Source organism: Chrysochloris asiatica, unplaced genomic scaffold (genome assembly GCF_000296735.1).
Source record: "Chrysochloris asiatica unplaced genomic scaffold, ChrAsi1.0 scaffold00042, whole genome shotgun sequence".
Lineage (NCBI taxonomy): Eukaryota > Metazoa > Chordata > Mammalia > Afrosoricida > Chrysochloridae > Chrysochloris > Chrysochloris asiatica.
The window spans coordinates 15,805,875-15,820,790 of NW_006408560.1; the positions used below are offsets into that span (position 1 = coordinate 15,805,875).

Below are 14,916 nucleotides of genomic sequence, written 5' to 3' on the forward strand. Positions count from 1 at the left end.
GCCAGACTGCAAAGCCATTTGAACTGCAAGGTTGGCGGTTCAAGCTCACCAGCTGCTCCTTGGAAACCCTATACAGGGTTGCTATGGGTCAGAACAGAATCAACAGCAGTTAACAACAATTGCATGGTCTCCCTCCCCTGCCCCCCCAGGAGTGGCTGGCAGCCCAACACTTAACCCATTACGCCACCAGGGCTCTTTAGTCTGCACTCAAACCCCTCCCATTGAGACAATGCTGACTTGGCATCCCTCAGATAAGAACTCTTGAGGGTCAGCACTGTAGCTCCTCTCTGTGGTTCCCCACTTCCCCCAGTGCCTGGTCTGGGCTGTCTGAACTAGGAACAAAGCAGTGACCTTGTCCATCAGGGCTGTTTCTCTCCAGCCTGCTGGCCTGACAAGGCCCAGTGCCCATATCAACAGGCCAGAGTGGACCAGCTGTTCTCTCTTGAACATCTAGGCCAGGGTGAGATACGCTAGGGATTGTGTGGAGGGAGGGGCCACCATAAGTTGTTCACCCTTGCCCCTGCCCATATTTCCTACATCTTCAGCTTGTAGCCCCAGGCAGGAGGCAGCCCCAAGCAGCAGTGGGTGTGGGTGTGGGCCTGGTGTCTGCTTAGTGGCAGCTGATGCCTCTGGGAATGACCCAAGGGGCAAGGGCCAGCCAGGATGTGTTGACACTATACACTGGAGGACTTGCAGCACCAAGTTTACAGTCAACAGGGCGGTGGAGCCAGCTGATATAGTAAGGATCTGGTTACTCTGCTGCCCTGAGGTGGGGGAGCTGACCTCCAGGAGCTGTGTAGGAAGACTCTCCAAGGTCTGCCCCAGCCTCTTAAAAAGATGCCTTCCCTGCTCTGTCATTTCCATTCCCGCTCCTCCAGCCTTCCCTTCTTTAGTCCATTCCTGGCTTTTCTCCACCTCCTTCCTTCTCTTTCCTCTCCTTTCCAAAAGGAGATCCCACCTCACATACCTGCCCTCACAGGTGCTATCTCATCACTCTCTTCTTCTCCTACCCAGCTCCCCCAAAATTACCATACTGCCTACCTACTCCAGATCACCTATGACCACTTTCAATATGAACAAAAAATTGCTAGCATGCTATCTATGTATATATGTACTTATCTGATGCTTTTAGATGAGCTCATTCCTCATAGTAACACTATGATCACTTAACAGATGAAGAAACTGAGGCACAGGCTAAAAGAACAGCTCAAGGTCACTCCTTCAGTAAGTAATAATAATAAAAAAACAAAAACAAACCTACTGCCTTTGAGTTGATTCTGACTCATAGCGATCCTCTATAAGGTTTCTCTATAGGACTCCTGGTGTGGCACTGTAGGATCAGGACTGGACTATGAACCACAAAATCGGCAGTTCAAACCCACCAGCTGCTCCTCGGAAACCTTACATAGGGTCCCTATGAGTTGGAACCGACTCGACAGCTCTTAACAACAACATAACAACATAGGGTTTCTGAGACTGTAAATCTTTGCAAAAGCAGACAGCCTCATCTTTCTCCCCCAGAACCACTGGTGTGTTTGAATCACCAAACTTGTGGTTAGAAGTCCAGTGCTTATCCTACAGTGCCACCAGGGCTCCTTGGAGTACCCAGTAATAGAGGCCATCTTGCTTTGTAGTTAATCACTGTCCCATACTGCTCCTTGGGCTTCTTCATTGTATCCATTCATGCCTATCCTGTTCCCCCATGCTCACCTTGTAAATGTTCTTTACCGACTCCATGACCACCTGCTATCTTGTACCTACCCTTTGGCTGTCATCTGTCGTATCAGTTATTTAACTTTTTGAACCCTCAGTTTCCTCATCTGCAAAATGGGAATAATAATAGTACCCGCCTCATAGGATGAATGAAGATTAAAATAAATGCTGTCAACACATCATCTGTGACTAACCTGCCCTGGCTGGCCTTGCCCTCCCTGTGCCCTCAGTCATGTTTTGTGGTGGTGCCCACCTTTCTGGCAGTGGCTAGAGGTCCAGCACCTGTAGTCAGTGTGCCCACTGAAAGTGGTCCTGGCACAGGGCTCGCCAGCAGCACCCAGTGTGCCTGGGCACACGTCGGCACATTCTTCCCCCAGCTTGTTGCCCACGATATGATTGGCTCCAGGTACCGGCTGCAGCAGGCCCCAGTCAATGGTGGAGAGGTGGCAGAGCTCCTGGTTCTTCTCCACCCGCACGGCACCCCGAAGCACAGCCCCCAACGCTGGCAGCCCCACATCCCGCAGGTGTGGCATCTCGAAAATGACCAGAGCATAGCCCAGGAAGAGGCGGGCACCACGGATGACCGCCAGATTGGGGAAGAGGTCACGCAGGCTCTCCAGGCCATAAACACGGAAGAGTAGCAGGTAGTCGGTGACCTGAGTGAGGCGTGGGAAGCTGAGGCCATGAAAGTCCTCTCCCGTGGCTGTGAACATGAGCAGGATCTGCAGGTGACCCTCCACCACGCTGCAGTTATCCAACCGCCGAAGTTCCCCCACCTCTGAGCGGATGTCCAGGCTGGGGCACACTGTGGGCACAAAGCAATCAGTACAGTACAGTCAAGTACCCTCATCCCGCTCTGGCAGCTTCTGAGGATGGAGCCACACTGGCTGTGGGACAGTGAGGGCAGATCGGGGCTCTGCTCTGGGTGTGGAGTGACCTCCTCTTTGGACCTCAAGGCCTCACCAGCTGTTTGAAGGAACGCTACTAGATGAGCCAACACAGGCATTAATGAGCTCCTGACCTTCCTTTACAAATCCACTTCCCCTTCTTAGTTAATAGCAACTTCATTTTTGTAGCTATTCAGGTCCCAAAGCTTCAATTTATCCCCAACTCTTTTCTTTCTTCTGTCTTGTGGTCTCTATCTTTGAATAGACCCAGAATTGGACCACTTGTCAAACCTTCTCTGCTTTCACAGACTCTCAAATGATCTCCCCTTTTCTGTTCTTGGTCTGTTCTCCACTCTCAGAACACAAGTTGGCTCATGTTCCTCCTGGGTTCAAAACCCCCAATGGTCCTCGTCTCACTCGATATAAAAGTTAAAATCCTTATCACAGCCTACCAAGTTCTACATGATTTGGGTTCCAATAATCTTTCTGACTACATCCCCTTTCTCTCTTCTTCAGTTATACTGACCTTTGCTGATCCAGAAACAAACCAGCCAAACTCCTGCCTTAGGATCTTTGCACCTCTTCTGCTTTTCTGATAGGAACATTCTTCCCTCTACATAGCTTCCTCATCTCCTACAAGTCTTAGCTCAAGTCATCCTCTCAATAAGACCTTTTCCGATTGTTCTATTTTATATTGCAGCTCTCCCTATTCCCCTTCCCACTTTATTTTCTCTGTAGAGCTTAATACTTTAAAACATATAATTAACATCCTTATTTTGTTCATTATTACAATTCATAAGGTAAAGAATCTTTGTATAATCACTGCTATAGCCCTAGTACCTGGCACAAAATTGGCACTCAATAAATATTTGATAATTGAGAGAATTCTGTGACTGGGAAGCAGTGGTCTGAGCTTCATACACTTCACTTCATCCCAGTCCTAGCTAAATGACTAGTTGGTACACTTGTTCATTGTGGAAAGGACAGTCCATGGCTCCCCAGTGCTAAAGGTTCAAGTTTAAATTCTTCAATCTGATGCTCCAGGATGTTGATAAACTGGTCTCCACTATTTTCTCTAGCATCAGAAGGGTCACTCAGCCTGTGTGATACCCTCAGCTCTTGACATGCATGCCTCAGGTCAAGCCTCCCTTCCCTGACATCCTAGCCCCAAGTTAATCACTTCTCCTTCAGATTGGACAGCATCTAGTCCAGCATGGCCCCAGCACTGTTATCTATATCTCTGTCATCCTCTCCCAGGACAGCGCCTCCTGAAAGTGGGGCTCTTGTTAACCAGCTTTGTATTCCCTCATGGTACCCAGTTCAGGGCTGGGACCACTGGTTACTCAGGGATCATGGCTTGAATCATATGACATTTGGATCCCTATCCCATTTCTCTTTTGATGATCTGGGGGTGTCTGGCTCCTTCAGATTCAGAGTCCCAGCCCCATTTTCCCATACTCACTCTAAGGCATTTAGTGTCATTTCCCTATGGGAGATCAATATCTGGTCCCTACACTCACTTGATCCCAAGGAGATCTTCCATGGCTCCTCATTGCCAAAGTTTCAAATCTGAATTCTTCCACCTGATATTCAGGTTCTGATTACCTTTCCAGCCTCCACTCCCTTCTCCCACCTAGCCTTTCAACAATTTCACACAGAACACCAGTTCCCAGGCCCATCCCCCAGGGTTTGTTAAGTGTGTGTGTGTGTGGGGGGGGGAGGGTTAGGGTGGGGAGGCTGGCTCCCTAGGGTTTACACACCTTCTCCCTTTTGTCATTAATGGCCCTAAGCTTGGCTCTGCAGCTGTGTGTGTGTGTGTGTGTGTGTGTGTCTGCAAGGGTTCCAAGTTAAAAAGTGGGAGAGGGAGAGAGAATGAGAATAGGAAAACACTTCTAGCCTTTCCTGGTGAGGGCCAATCAGACTTTTCGAGGCAGATGGGGGGTTCTCTCAGGCGCCCACATGCTACTTCCCATCACTCCCTGGCCTCTCCAGGGCTCCCCTGATGGGAGTTGTTTGGAAAAACAAGTCCACGACCTTCACAGATTAACTCTTACCTTCCAGACAAGGTTCTGTGTAGAGCTACACTGGGAACAGGACATCTGGGTACCCTGACCAAATTGCCCTGCCTCAGGGATCGTGCTCCTGTCCTGACAACCAGGCCCCAGGCTGGCATTTGTCTTGCTCTGGCCTGGCTCCTCAGTGTGTAAGAGTGGGGGGAGAGGGAGGGGGTGCAATGGGGGATGTGCATTACAGGCAGAGCTTCTGTGACTAGAATTCTCCAGGTAATCTCTACCCTACCAAATTTGCATCATTCCCCTGTCTCTGTAGGAAGGGAGATTCTGTCCCGCTCCCTGGAAGCCCCCAGTCTGAGGGAAGTCATGGGACCCCTCAGACAGAAACTGAACTCATAATGGAAGCAGGCTTACAACACTGGATTCTGGAGCTATCCTCAGTCTGGAGGGGAATGGTGGGATTGGGGAAGTCTCTCCCCTTTGGAATCTTCCATTACAGAGACTTTTTCCTCTGCCAACTCCAAGCCCCGTAAGAGCCATTTAGTCAGCAGGCTCCTACCACCATGTCTCCATTCACACAGGACATTTCTAGCATGGGGATAAGCTCTGGAGCACTGGCAAAAAACAGCCCTCCCAACACCAGTCCCCTAGTGGATAAGGCTTGGGGAAAGGGGACATGGGGCAAGAGCTCAGAACCCAGTTTAACTTTACCCTTCAATTCTCCAAACCTCAGTTTCCTGATCTGAACAAGGGGCCCATTTACTTAGTAGTTCCTGCTTCTCTGATACCAATCCCTTCCCTATTCAGTGACCCCAGAGATGACCTCTAAGAATTTCCCAGTCCCACTCCAGTTCTCGTTCAGACTTTACTGGGATCATAGTCTCACAAGTGGGAATGGAGGACATCTACTGATACCCCTGTTTTGAGGCCCTTCTTTAAGGGAGTTGAGAGAAAAACACTTTTCTGTGGGGGACTAACTGCTCTTCCTGACAGGAAGTCCTTCTGAGAGCCAATCCCAGTCTTTATGTTGCAGTGCAGGATATATACCTCAATATTGGCTGGAAGCTCAGTTGTTTGGTCTCTCAGCTGGCTAGAAAGGAGCTGGGGGTCAGGGAGATGGTGCTGGGGACTCACCCTCTAGTGTGTCCAGGTGGAATCCCCAGGAGAGGAGGATCACAAGCAGGCATGCTATCCAGGTCCCCAGATAGGGTACTGCCATTGTCCCAACTTGGATTTGTGCCCAGTCCTGGCGTTTCTCCAGATGGTCCTGTGAGAAGGGTCTGACAGGCTCTAAGGGTTACTTCTCAACTGAGAAGAGGAGGAGTACAGGGGCAGAGAGGTAAGAAATCCCACACAGAGACAGAAGAAAATAAACTCAAATCGCAAAGACAATGACTAGCTTCCCAGGACAGACAAATTCAGCATGAATCCAGACAGGAGATTGGGACAGAGATGCAGACAGTGACATGAAGAGACTTAGAGGAGACTCAAGAGGGAGAAAATAGCACAGAATTCAGAGTAAAACCTGGTCAGGACACCAGCCAGCCTTGAGGGCACAGGGCAGAGGAAATCCCTGAGAAGAAAGGACCCAAGGGAAGTCTGAACATGTGTTCCGCCCCCACCCCCCACCCCGCCCTGTGGAGCCGACAGGGAAGGTGTTCTCCCTGAAACCTCTCAGGGTGCTCTGGGCTCCGGAAGGCCACACTCGTTGCGCTCTCTTAGGACTGGCATTCAGCGGCCGGCCCAGCTCCAGCTTTCCCCGCCCTTAGTCCTGATTTGAAACTGGGTTTCTTTGGGGGGCCCCTCCCACCTGGCCAAACCAAAATATTTAGCCTGACAACTGTACAGGGAAGGGAATTGGTCTGTTGGGGAAATAAGGCCAAAGTACGGGGGAGGGGGACTAGGCCAAGAACTGAGCCCCCCCCCCCCCCCCGTCTTCCCACGGCAGCTGCGGTGGTCCCCACCCCAGGCTTCTCTCCAGGGGCGCTGCGCGACAGGAGCAGGGAACGGGTCAAATCCCCTGGAAAGCGACTATTGTGGGTTCTGCTACCTGTTCCTTGACACCTGCAGGATAACTTTCGCCAGCAGCTACCCTAGCAGAGTGGCAGCTTAGTGAAATGGCTGAAACATCAAACGTGCCTTCTGAATATTCAAGTCCGAGGGCTCTTGGAGCCCCCTCTCACTCTTCCAGGAAGCCGCCCCGTCTGCTTTGGAGTCCCCTTCGCGCGAGGCTCCGTCCAGGCCCCAGTCCTAGTTCCGGCCAAGATCTGCTAAGGAGGGCGATCACTAAGATGACCGCCTCTGCCTGGTCATCTTTCTGAACTCACGCGCTCCGTCGATCGGCTTCTGTCTCAGAGACTAGGGGATTTGGCCGCGCTGGGGACCCAGTAAAGGAGAACCGCGTGCCTCTCTGAGGACTTCCTCCACCAGCTCACCGGAGCCCTTAGCTAGCCTCTGCTTCCAAGAGCCCCTCCTGCAAAGTCTTTTCTCTCCCCTCCAGCCCCACCCTAGACGGGGCGGGCGTTTTCAGCCACGATGGCCCACGGGGAGGGAAGGGTCGGCGTCTGTTCTACTGTGCCCTGGATGCTGGGAATCCTGGGGCTTTCCCGTGGGCCGTCTTCTAAGGTCCAGTGGTTCCCAGCTCCACCCGCGGGCGGCTCCCGTGTCCGAGGAGCTAAGAGAAGATCTATTAATTTCTCCGCACAGAAATCGATACTCTTGTCAGGGAGGCGATCGATGCCATCCTTGCCCTGCCCGACCCGGGGGCCAGCGCTTGCTAGTGGGGGTCAAGAGCTGACCCTGGAACCGAGTCGCAGTGCTTTGGGGGTTGTAGACCGCGACCCAGGTCCCCACCCTCCTAGAGCTCACACCTTTCCGCGCCTGTTTCTGGCGCCACCCTGTGGCGTCTTCTGGAAGGTCGGGGTATCTGCTCAAGGTTTCCCTTCTCCGGCCTTCCCCCCACCCTCCCGATTCCTTTCCTTTCTCTACATCCCCTGTTTTCTTCCCCCAGGCCCTACGTTTAGTCTTTTCGCCGCCGCTCCCCAAATCCCGTCTCTTTTATCCCTAAGGCTCAGAGAGTGTAGCACCTAATTAAGCCCCGAGTGACAGGTATACTCCCTAACGGCACACGCTCCATAAGGGAGCTCTATGGCCGAGAGGGCTGGCTAGGATGACCAGGACTGCAACCTTTCCTCACTTCAGTCTCTCCTTCTTCCTCCCCAAATCTAAAAATGTAGTTGCTTTAGGTTCAGAGAAATAAACGTGTCAGCTTCCCATTTCCCCTACCTTCAGGGAGCTGGGGCTGCGGAATCCAGAGACAGAAGCCGACACTTGGGGCCTCGGAAAGGGGAGGGGGCAGAGTTTGGGACTTCGGAAAGGAGGGGGCGGGGCAGGACCCGGAGGGGGCGGGCTGAGCCGTTGACCCCGCCTTTTCGCGCCGGCAGGGTCTTTAACACCGCCCAGCGCACATGTCGGGAGAGGCCCGGCGGCCGCAGCTGGGAGCGCACAGACGGCGGCCGGGCCCGGGCGAGGCTGGCAGCGCCGCTATGCTGCGAAGCGGACAGTGCGGGCAGCTTGGCGGGTACGGCCGGGCCAGGGGGCCGAGTAACCTGCTGGCCTGGCTGATGCTGGCATCCGCTGGCGCCGCATCCTGCCCAGAAGCCTGCTGCCCCAATGGCCCCTCGGGGCTGCGCTGCACCAGGGCTGGAGCCTTCAGTAGTCTCCGCTACCTGCCGGGCGCTGAGAACCTGACGGAGCTGTGAGTGTCCGGAGGGCGAGGGGGTGCGGGGACACTAGGATGTACCCAGGCCCCGAGGGCGCGGACACACTATCTACTAGCTAGGTTAGGTGGAGCGGGCGCGGTCGAAGGGTGGCACAGCAAAGCCTTCGGCAGAGCTCCAGCGCTCCTGCGTTCCTCCGCTGCCACCACTGCCCCTGCTGGCTTCGCGGGCACTGCCCAGCTCAGGGCAGCTGGGACACCGGCTCCAGCGACTCTCCGCGGGCCAGGTGTGAGGAGCCCAGCCATCTGGAAGCAGCCTTTTGAAGCTCAGCCGGGAACACAAGCTGTGCTCCATGAAAGAGGGTGATCGAGCAGCGGAAGACCAAGTTAGGCATCCTTACCGCCCTTTCCCTTTTCTACTGCTTTCCTTGTCATGACCCTGGAATTGGGAATTGAGCTGGAATTGGTGACAAGTGGTGAGGAGAAAGACGTTGAGCTCTCCTCTCCCCTTTCTCAGGCCACTCCATCTTCCCAGGACCCCTATCAGGAGCTCTGGATATAGATTTGGGAAATGGGGTTACCTTCCTGGGCCTGCCCACCCATTCCTATCTCCCTTTCTATCCTTGTCTCCACTTGGGGCTGGGAGTCAGAACCATTGCTGAGAGACCCTTTTCCCTTCAGGGATTCAAAACTGGGAGGGCTCTCCAGCATTCTGCAGTATTCTAGTATCCTACAGTAATTGGTTACAAAAATACTCAGGTACTCCTTAGCAGCTGGTGAAACCTATGGGAGTATTCCATAATAATTGGCCTTGAGGTACTCAAGCATTACATAGTGATGGTTGGGAAATACTTGAGTATTTTATGTGGCTGGCCCGGAAGACTTCCAAAAGAGGAGAGGGACTGCTGGAGAATCCTCCGGGGGCCTTGGGCTTCGAGGGTGGGCAAGGAAGCCTGATCTCATGTAGTGATGTGCTGGAAGGCACCCGAGGCAGGGGCCATTGCTGTCTGGAAGTTACTTGAGCAGCCTGCCATAATTGGCTCTGCGTTACTCGGGTATCTTGCGGTAATTAACGGGAAGGTACTCAATATCTCTCTCTAATGGCCCTAGGGAGACTAGGAAAAGAGGAGATGGCCTCATCTGAGTCTGGGCCTAGGTCCCTGCCTGGTGGGAGGAGGCCTGAGATCCAAGCTGCCACCCCTATCCAGTTCACTTATCACCCTGGGCCTTCAAACTGAATCCAGGCACCTCAGTGCTCCCCACTAGTGCTCCCACCTCCAAGCCTGAGTTCTCCCCATCTGTGCTCCCACCTCCCATTTCTCTTTCAAGTCCCAGGTGGGTTCTACTCTGTGGGGGGTGGGTGGGAGGGTAGACAAGACAGGAGGCATGCAAGGTGGTGAGCTGAGATGTCCATCCCCTTGGGTGGGGCAGCAGTCTGACCCACTGCCTCTGCCCGTTGGATCCTCTCCCTCCTCCCTCACTCTCCCTCACCCGCAGAGCTAACGAGGAGATAATGGACTCAAATAGACAGATTGATTATGAATCCAAACGAATGAGGCAGCTTGGAGCACACTGCCTGACAGCTCACACACACCCCACCTTTGTGTCCTCACCCCCTCCCTGGTCCCCTACAGCTCTAAACTTGATCTAGGGTGGGGGACAAGCAAGGACCTCTCCACCCTTAGGGTCACCTGTAGGCTACTCCCTAGCCCTCTGGGGACTGAGGACCTTATACCTGGCTGTCTTGCTGGGGCTAAGACTGGGAAGTGGAGAGGGAGAGTGGAATCTCCTTAAGTTTGGAGAAAGAATAGGGTGGAGGAGCAGGTTATGAGAACATGCCATGCAGTGAGTCAGGCATGTGTGTGTGTGTTTGTGAATGTGGCTGTATTGGTGATGGGGGGGGGGGGTCACATCTACGTGCCACTGCGGGGCAGCTGGAGTTCTCAGGAACTCCCTGACAAGCCAGGTCCCAAATCTGGGCAGGGCCTGGGGCCTCAGCCAACCCTATTCCCACATACCTGCTCTTACTTCTTTCCCTATTTTGCATTCCCTGGCTCTCCTGGTCTTTATCTAGCTGTTTCTCTGTGTCCCTTTCCTTTCTGTCTGTCTCCTCTCCTTGTCTGTCTCTCTCTCCACCATTCCTTCCTGTCATTTCTTTTTCTTATTGTTGCTGTTGCTCTCTGTTTTTTTGTCCTCCCTACATTGTGCCTTCCCATTCTTTTGTGTGTGCAAGACAGCCAGTCTGTGTTCTTCTTCCAACCCCTAAAATATGCACACACACACACACACACACACACACACGATTTCAGACCCCATCCTCCCATAGCCCCTCTCCTCCTTCCTTGTGCATCCTAGGTCCCTCCTGGGGCAGGGAGTAGTCAGGAGGTCACTGGGCTGGCTGACAGCCTTTTATGCCTCTCACCTGCTCTGCTAAAAAGGTGGAGGTGGGGGAGTTAGAATGGTTGTCTGGTATGAGAAGGGCCCAGTAGCTTTGGATGAGTCCCAGCAGTGGCTCTTGAGCAGGCTTTGGGAACACATGTTTGCATGACCACAGGGTTCCTCTGTGCTGGGTGGGGCAGTGGAGGTGACAGTCTTTGTGGAAGCAAATGTTTCAGGATGACCTCCCATTGTTGAGTACATGAGCGGGAGAAGACCCATGTGTCCAAGCAGAAAGCCCACCTGAGAATAAGTTTATGTGTTTGCATGTGTGTATGAACATGTATATGTGCACTTGTGTATTTGTGCACACAGGAGAGATGTGTGCATATGTGTTCATGTACATATGTGGGGGTGTGTGGGGAAGTCTATTTCTGTGCATTTGTGTTTGTGTGTGAGAAAATGTATGCATGTGTAAGGGTAAGTATTCATGCATGTACATGTGCATGTATGTGAGGAGATGCATATAGGAATACACATGTGCATATACATACATGCAATACCACCATGTGTTCATGTGTGACGATGTCGTGTATGCATGGTATGAATGTGTGCACATGTGCATATATGATTGTGAGGGAAGCATGTTGGTGGACCTGGGCTCCTGTGACTTCCCTCGCCTCTCCCCACAGCTACATCGAGAATCAGCAGCATCTGCAACGTCTGGAGCTCAATGACCTGAGGGGCCTGAGGGAGCTGAGAAATCTGTGAGAGGGATGGGGACTGTGTGGGTGTAAGTTAGAGGATCAGAGGGTCAAGGAGGGCTCCAGGGTTTTAGGGGCCTGCAAGACTAAAGACTGAGTGGCTGGGGACCATCAGAGAAGCTCAGGAATCGGAAGGGTCCAGAGTAGCTGAGGGAACTCTGAAGGTGTGGGAAGGTGCGCAGCTCTCGGCATTGGGAGCTGGGGCACTGGGGTGGGCAGAGAGGGCCAAGGAGCTGATTCTCTTCTTGCACCGCTTCCCAGCACCATTGTGAAGAGTGGTCTCCATTTCGTGTCACCAGATGCCTTCCATTTCACTCCTCGGCTCATTCACCTGTGAGTGGTCAGGCTGGGTGGAGGGGTGGGAGGACACCTAGACTTGGGCCATTAAGGGGCTTGGATCTCCCCAGGGAGCTGTTCTGAGGAAGGCCCCAATCTGGTCAGGGAAGGCGACTCACCCATTCTCTTGGGATTCTGCTTTCTCATCTACTCCAGGAATGTCAAGACTCCTAGCTCTTATCCCTGCAGTGAGAAGGTCCTTCTTGCTGTCTTAGTTCCATGTTTCATGCTATAGGGACACTTCTCATAGGTTCCTGCTTCATCTCCCTTCCCTGGGAGCCAGGGATGGGGCAGTACTCCTGGAACCTGGCTGGGGCTCCATCTCCCCTAACATCCTCTCTGGGGAGTGTCAGTTCTGCCACTTGCTGCCCTTCCCATTCCTGGGAGTCACTACCTCTTTTGTAGAGGCCCAGGTGATGGTGTAGGCAGAAGAGAGGCCTAAAGGAGACACCCTGGCAGCCCTCCCTGACCTTCTGAGGGCAGGAGCTCAATACCATGCCCACTATATGCAGGTAGAGAAATGGGAAGGGTGGTGGGGATCTGTCATTCACCAAGTTGTGCTGGGCACAGTATTCAACGACACTTGGCAATCCTTATGCCACTGAGTCTTCATTATCTAGTGAAAGACAGAGTGTTAGCTCCAAAATTGAATAAGAATCCTGAGAACCAGAGAGGCTAAGTCCTTGCACTGGGAACACACAGCTGTAAGTGACAAGACAGAACTCGTACCCAGTTGTCTGGCTTTGAAGTGGGGGTTCTTTCTTGACCCTGTGTGGTGGTATCTCTCCAACCCAACAACATCCCACCACCACCACCACACACACACCTTTGTCAAATTGATGATTGTTAGTCATGGAGAGGAGTCAGGGCAAGCTTCCAGAGACAGAAGTTCCCAGGAGTGGTAGACTGGCAAAGAGCACTGGGGCCAGTGGTAGCTCCTAAGCCAGCCTCCATTGTGGCTTGGAGCCAGTGCCTCAGTGGGACTCACTTTCTCCATCCCTACAACTAGTGGTCAGGCAGAGCTTCAACCTTGACTTTCCTTAGTTCCTGAGGAGGGCCAGGAAGGAGGAGGGGACGCTAAGGAAGTACTTTGAGATCCTTGTCATATGTCTGGTAGGGGGCAAGGGAGTGTGGGAGCCACAGTCCTCCCCCTTCTCCTTTGGCCCCTGTCCTATGCTCTGTGAAGAGGGGAGCACAGATGGAGTCCCCTCCCCCAGCTGTGGCCTCAGCACTTTGCCAGCTGGGGCCTGAGGGGTGGAGGAGGGGAGGGAGCGGTTGATCCTTCAGATCCCCTTCCCTTGGGTTTGAGGAGGGGGTTAAGTGGGGTTAACCCTTGTTTTCTCAAGGAAGGGAATGGCCTGCTTCTTCACCACCGCCCCCAGCCTCCCTGGGCTTGTTCCAGTTGCCAAGGTTGGGGAGGGGGAGCCAGATGTCAACTTCCTCCCCTCCTCCTCCCCTCCCTCACACTAGGTCAGAGCAAGGCTGGGTTGCTCACGCTCACGGAGAGGCCTCTGTCTCCACTCTTGCAGGAATCTCTCCTTTAATGTTCTGGAGTCTCTCTCCTGGAAAACTGTCCAGAGTCTCTCATTACAGGAACTGTGAGTATGGTGGCTTCCAGGGGCAAGAGTATCAAGTGCATGTGTGTGTGTGTGTGTGCCCCGTGCACTTGTCTCTGTGTGATCACATATCACTGTGTGTAGAACTGGGGTGGGCTGGGGGGTGGAGTGGGGCTGTTTCTTTGGGGACCGGGTGTTTGCCTGTGAACTGAGACTCTGCAAGCTTGTAACCATCCCTTCATTAAAGCAGAGGCTGTAGGACCACCTGTGGAAGGTGGCCTGGAAAACTGGTTCTGTGTGCATGGAAACTGGAGGCTGACATCATTCTCTGAGCCTGCATGTATACAGGGAACATCGCCCATGTTCCCATTGCACTGTGCTCATGGGATGGCTGGGCAGCAGTGATCCACATACACACTGTGGGCCCTTATGGTCTCTGGGTCACTCCTGGAGGCAAGGGTCCTTCCTCATCTCCACATTTAGAACTCTCACCAGACTTGTCACTCTGGGGGCATGGGAATTCCATGCAGCCCACAGCCACCTGTTTGCTACTTTCTACTTTCTATTCCTTTTTCTTCTGTGATAAAAATGTGTAACAAAGCATTTGTCAATTTAACAAAATTTACATGTATTATTCAGTGACATTGATTATGTTCGTCATGTTGTGCAAGCATTGTTGTTGTTGTTAAGTGCTGTCGAGTCGGTTCTGACCCATAGCGACCCAGAATAAGGTTTCCAAGGAGTGGCTCGTAAGCTTGAACCATAGATTTTGTGGTTCAAATCAACTTTGCAGTTTAGCACATTAACCCACAGTGCCACACCAGGACTCCTGCAAGCATTAACATTCTTTTTCTAAGTTATTGCACTACCATTAACAGAAACAATAACTCCTCCTATTCCCCTCCTTCCTAGTGTGGTACTGTAGGATAAACACTGAACTGTGAACCACATGGTCAGTGGTTCAAACCCACCAGCTGCTCCTTGAAAATAAGCTTTGGTCTCTATGTTGTTGCTAAGTGATGTTGAGTCAGTTCTGACTCATAGTGACCCTGTGTAGGGTTTCCGGTTCAAACTGACCTTGTGGTCCAGTGCATTATCCCATAGCGCCATACCAGGACTCCATGTATTTGCCTATTTCATGTAAATGCCATTATGCAATATTTGTCCTTTTGTGTTGACTTATTTCACTCAACATCTTGTTTTCAAGGTTCACCCATGTTGTAACATGGATCAGAATGTCCTTCCTTGCTTTTTTTTTTTTTTGTAAGTTTTTTATTGTGGATTGAGTGAAAGTTTACAGGCACATCATCAGTTTCACATTCAACCATTCATATGACTTGTTTCATTACATTGATTATAATCCCCTCCATACATCATCATTTAACAGTGTTTCTCTCTATCCTCTTTAGCTTTTTTTTTGGGCGGGGGGAACTTTGCCTTTTTGGAATTTACAGTCTCAGCTTTTAGGGAAGGTTTTTACATTTATCTGTGGATATCCAGGACTCATGTATGCGATTACTAACAAGCATAACTGAATAATCAGATGAGGGACAG

The 14,916-nt window shown here is 52.1% G+C and overlaps 2 protein-coding genes across 3 annotated transcripts in view; one reads left to right on the forward strand and one right to left on the reverse strand.

The window, feature by feature from the left end:
* Window positions 1-5,831, reverse strand: part of INSRR (insulin receptor-related receptor) — a 26,152-nt gene extending 20,321 nt beyond the window's left edge. The window contains exons 1-2 of the mRNA XM_006861737.1: window positions 5,747-5,831; window positions 1,967-2,518 (exon numbers count right to left, since the gene is read on the reverse strand). Of these exons, the coding sequence (XP_006861799.1) occupies window positions 1,967-2,518; window positions 5,747-5,831 (637 nt within the window). The remainder of the gene's footprint in view (window positions 1-1,966; window positions 2,519-5,746) is intronic.
* Window positions 5,832-8,157: 2,326 nt separating this feature from the next.
* The window catches only part of NTRK1 (neurotrophic tyrosine kinase, receptor, type 1), a 26,616-nt gene continuing 19,857 nt past the window's right edge, over window positions 8,158-14,916 (forward strand). For both annotated transcript variants that reach the window (XM_006861608.1, XM_006861609.1), the window contains exons 1-4: window positions 8,158-8,369; window positions 11,399-11,473; window positions 11,732-11,803; window positions 13,336-13,404. In XM_006861608.1, coding sequence (XP_006861670.1) covers window positions 8,158-8,369; window positions 11,399-11,473; window positions 11,732-11,803; window positions 13,336-13,404 — 428 coding nt within the window. The remainder of the gene's footprint in view (window positions 8,370-11,398; window positions 11,474-11,731; window positions 11,804-13,335; window positions 13,405-14,916) is intronic.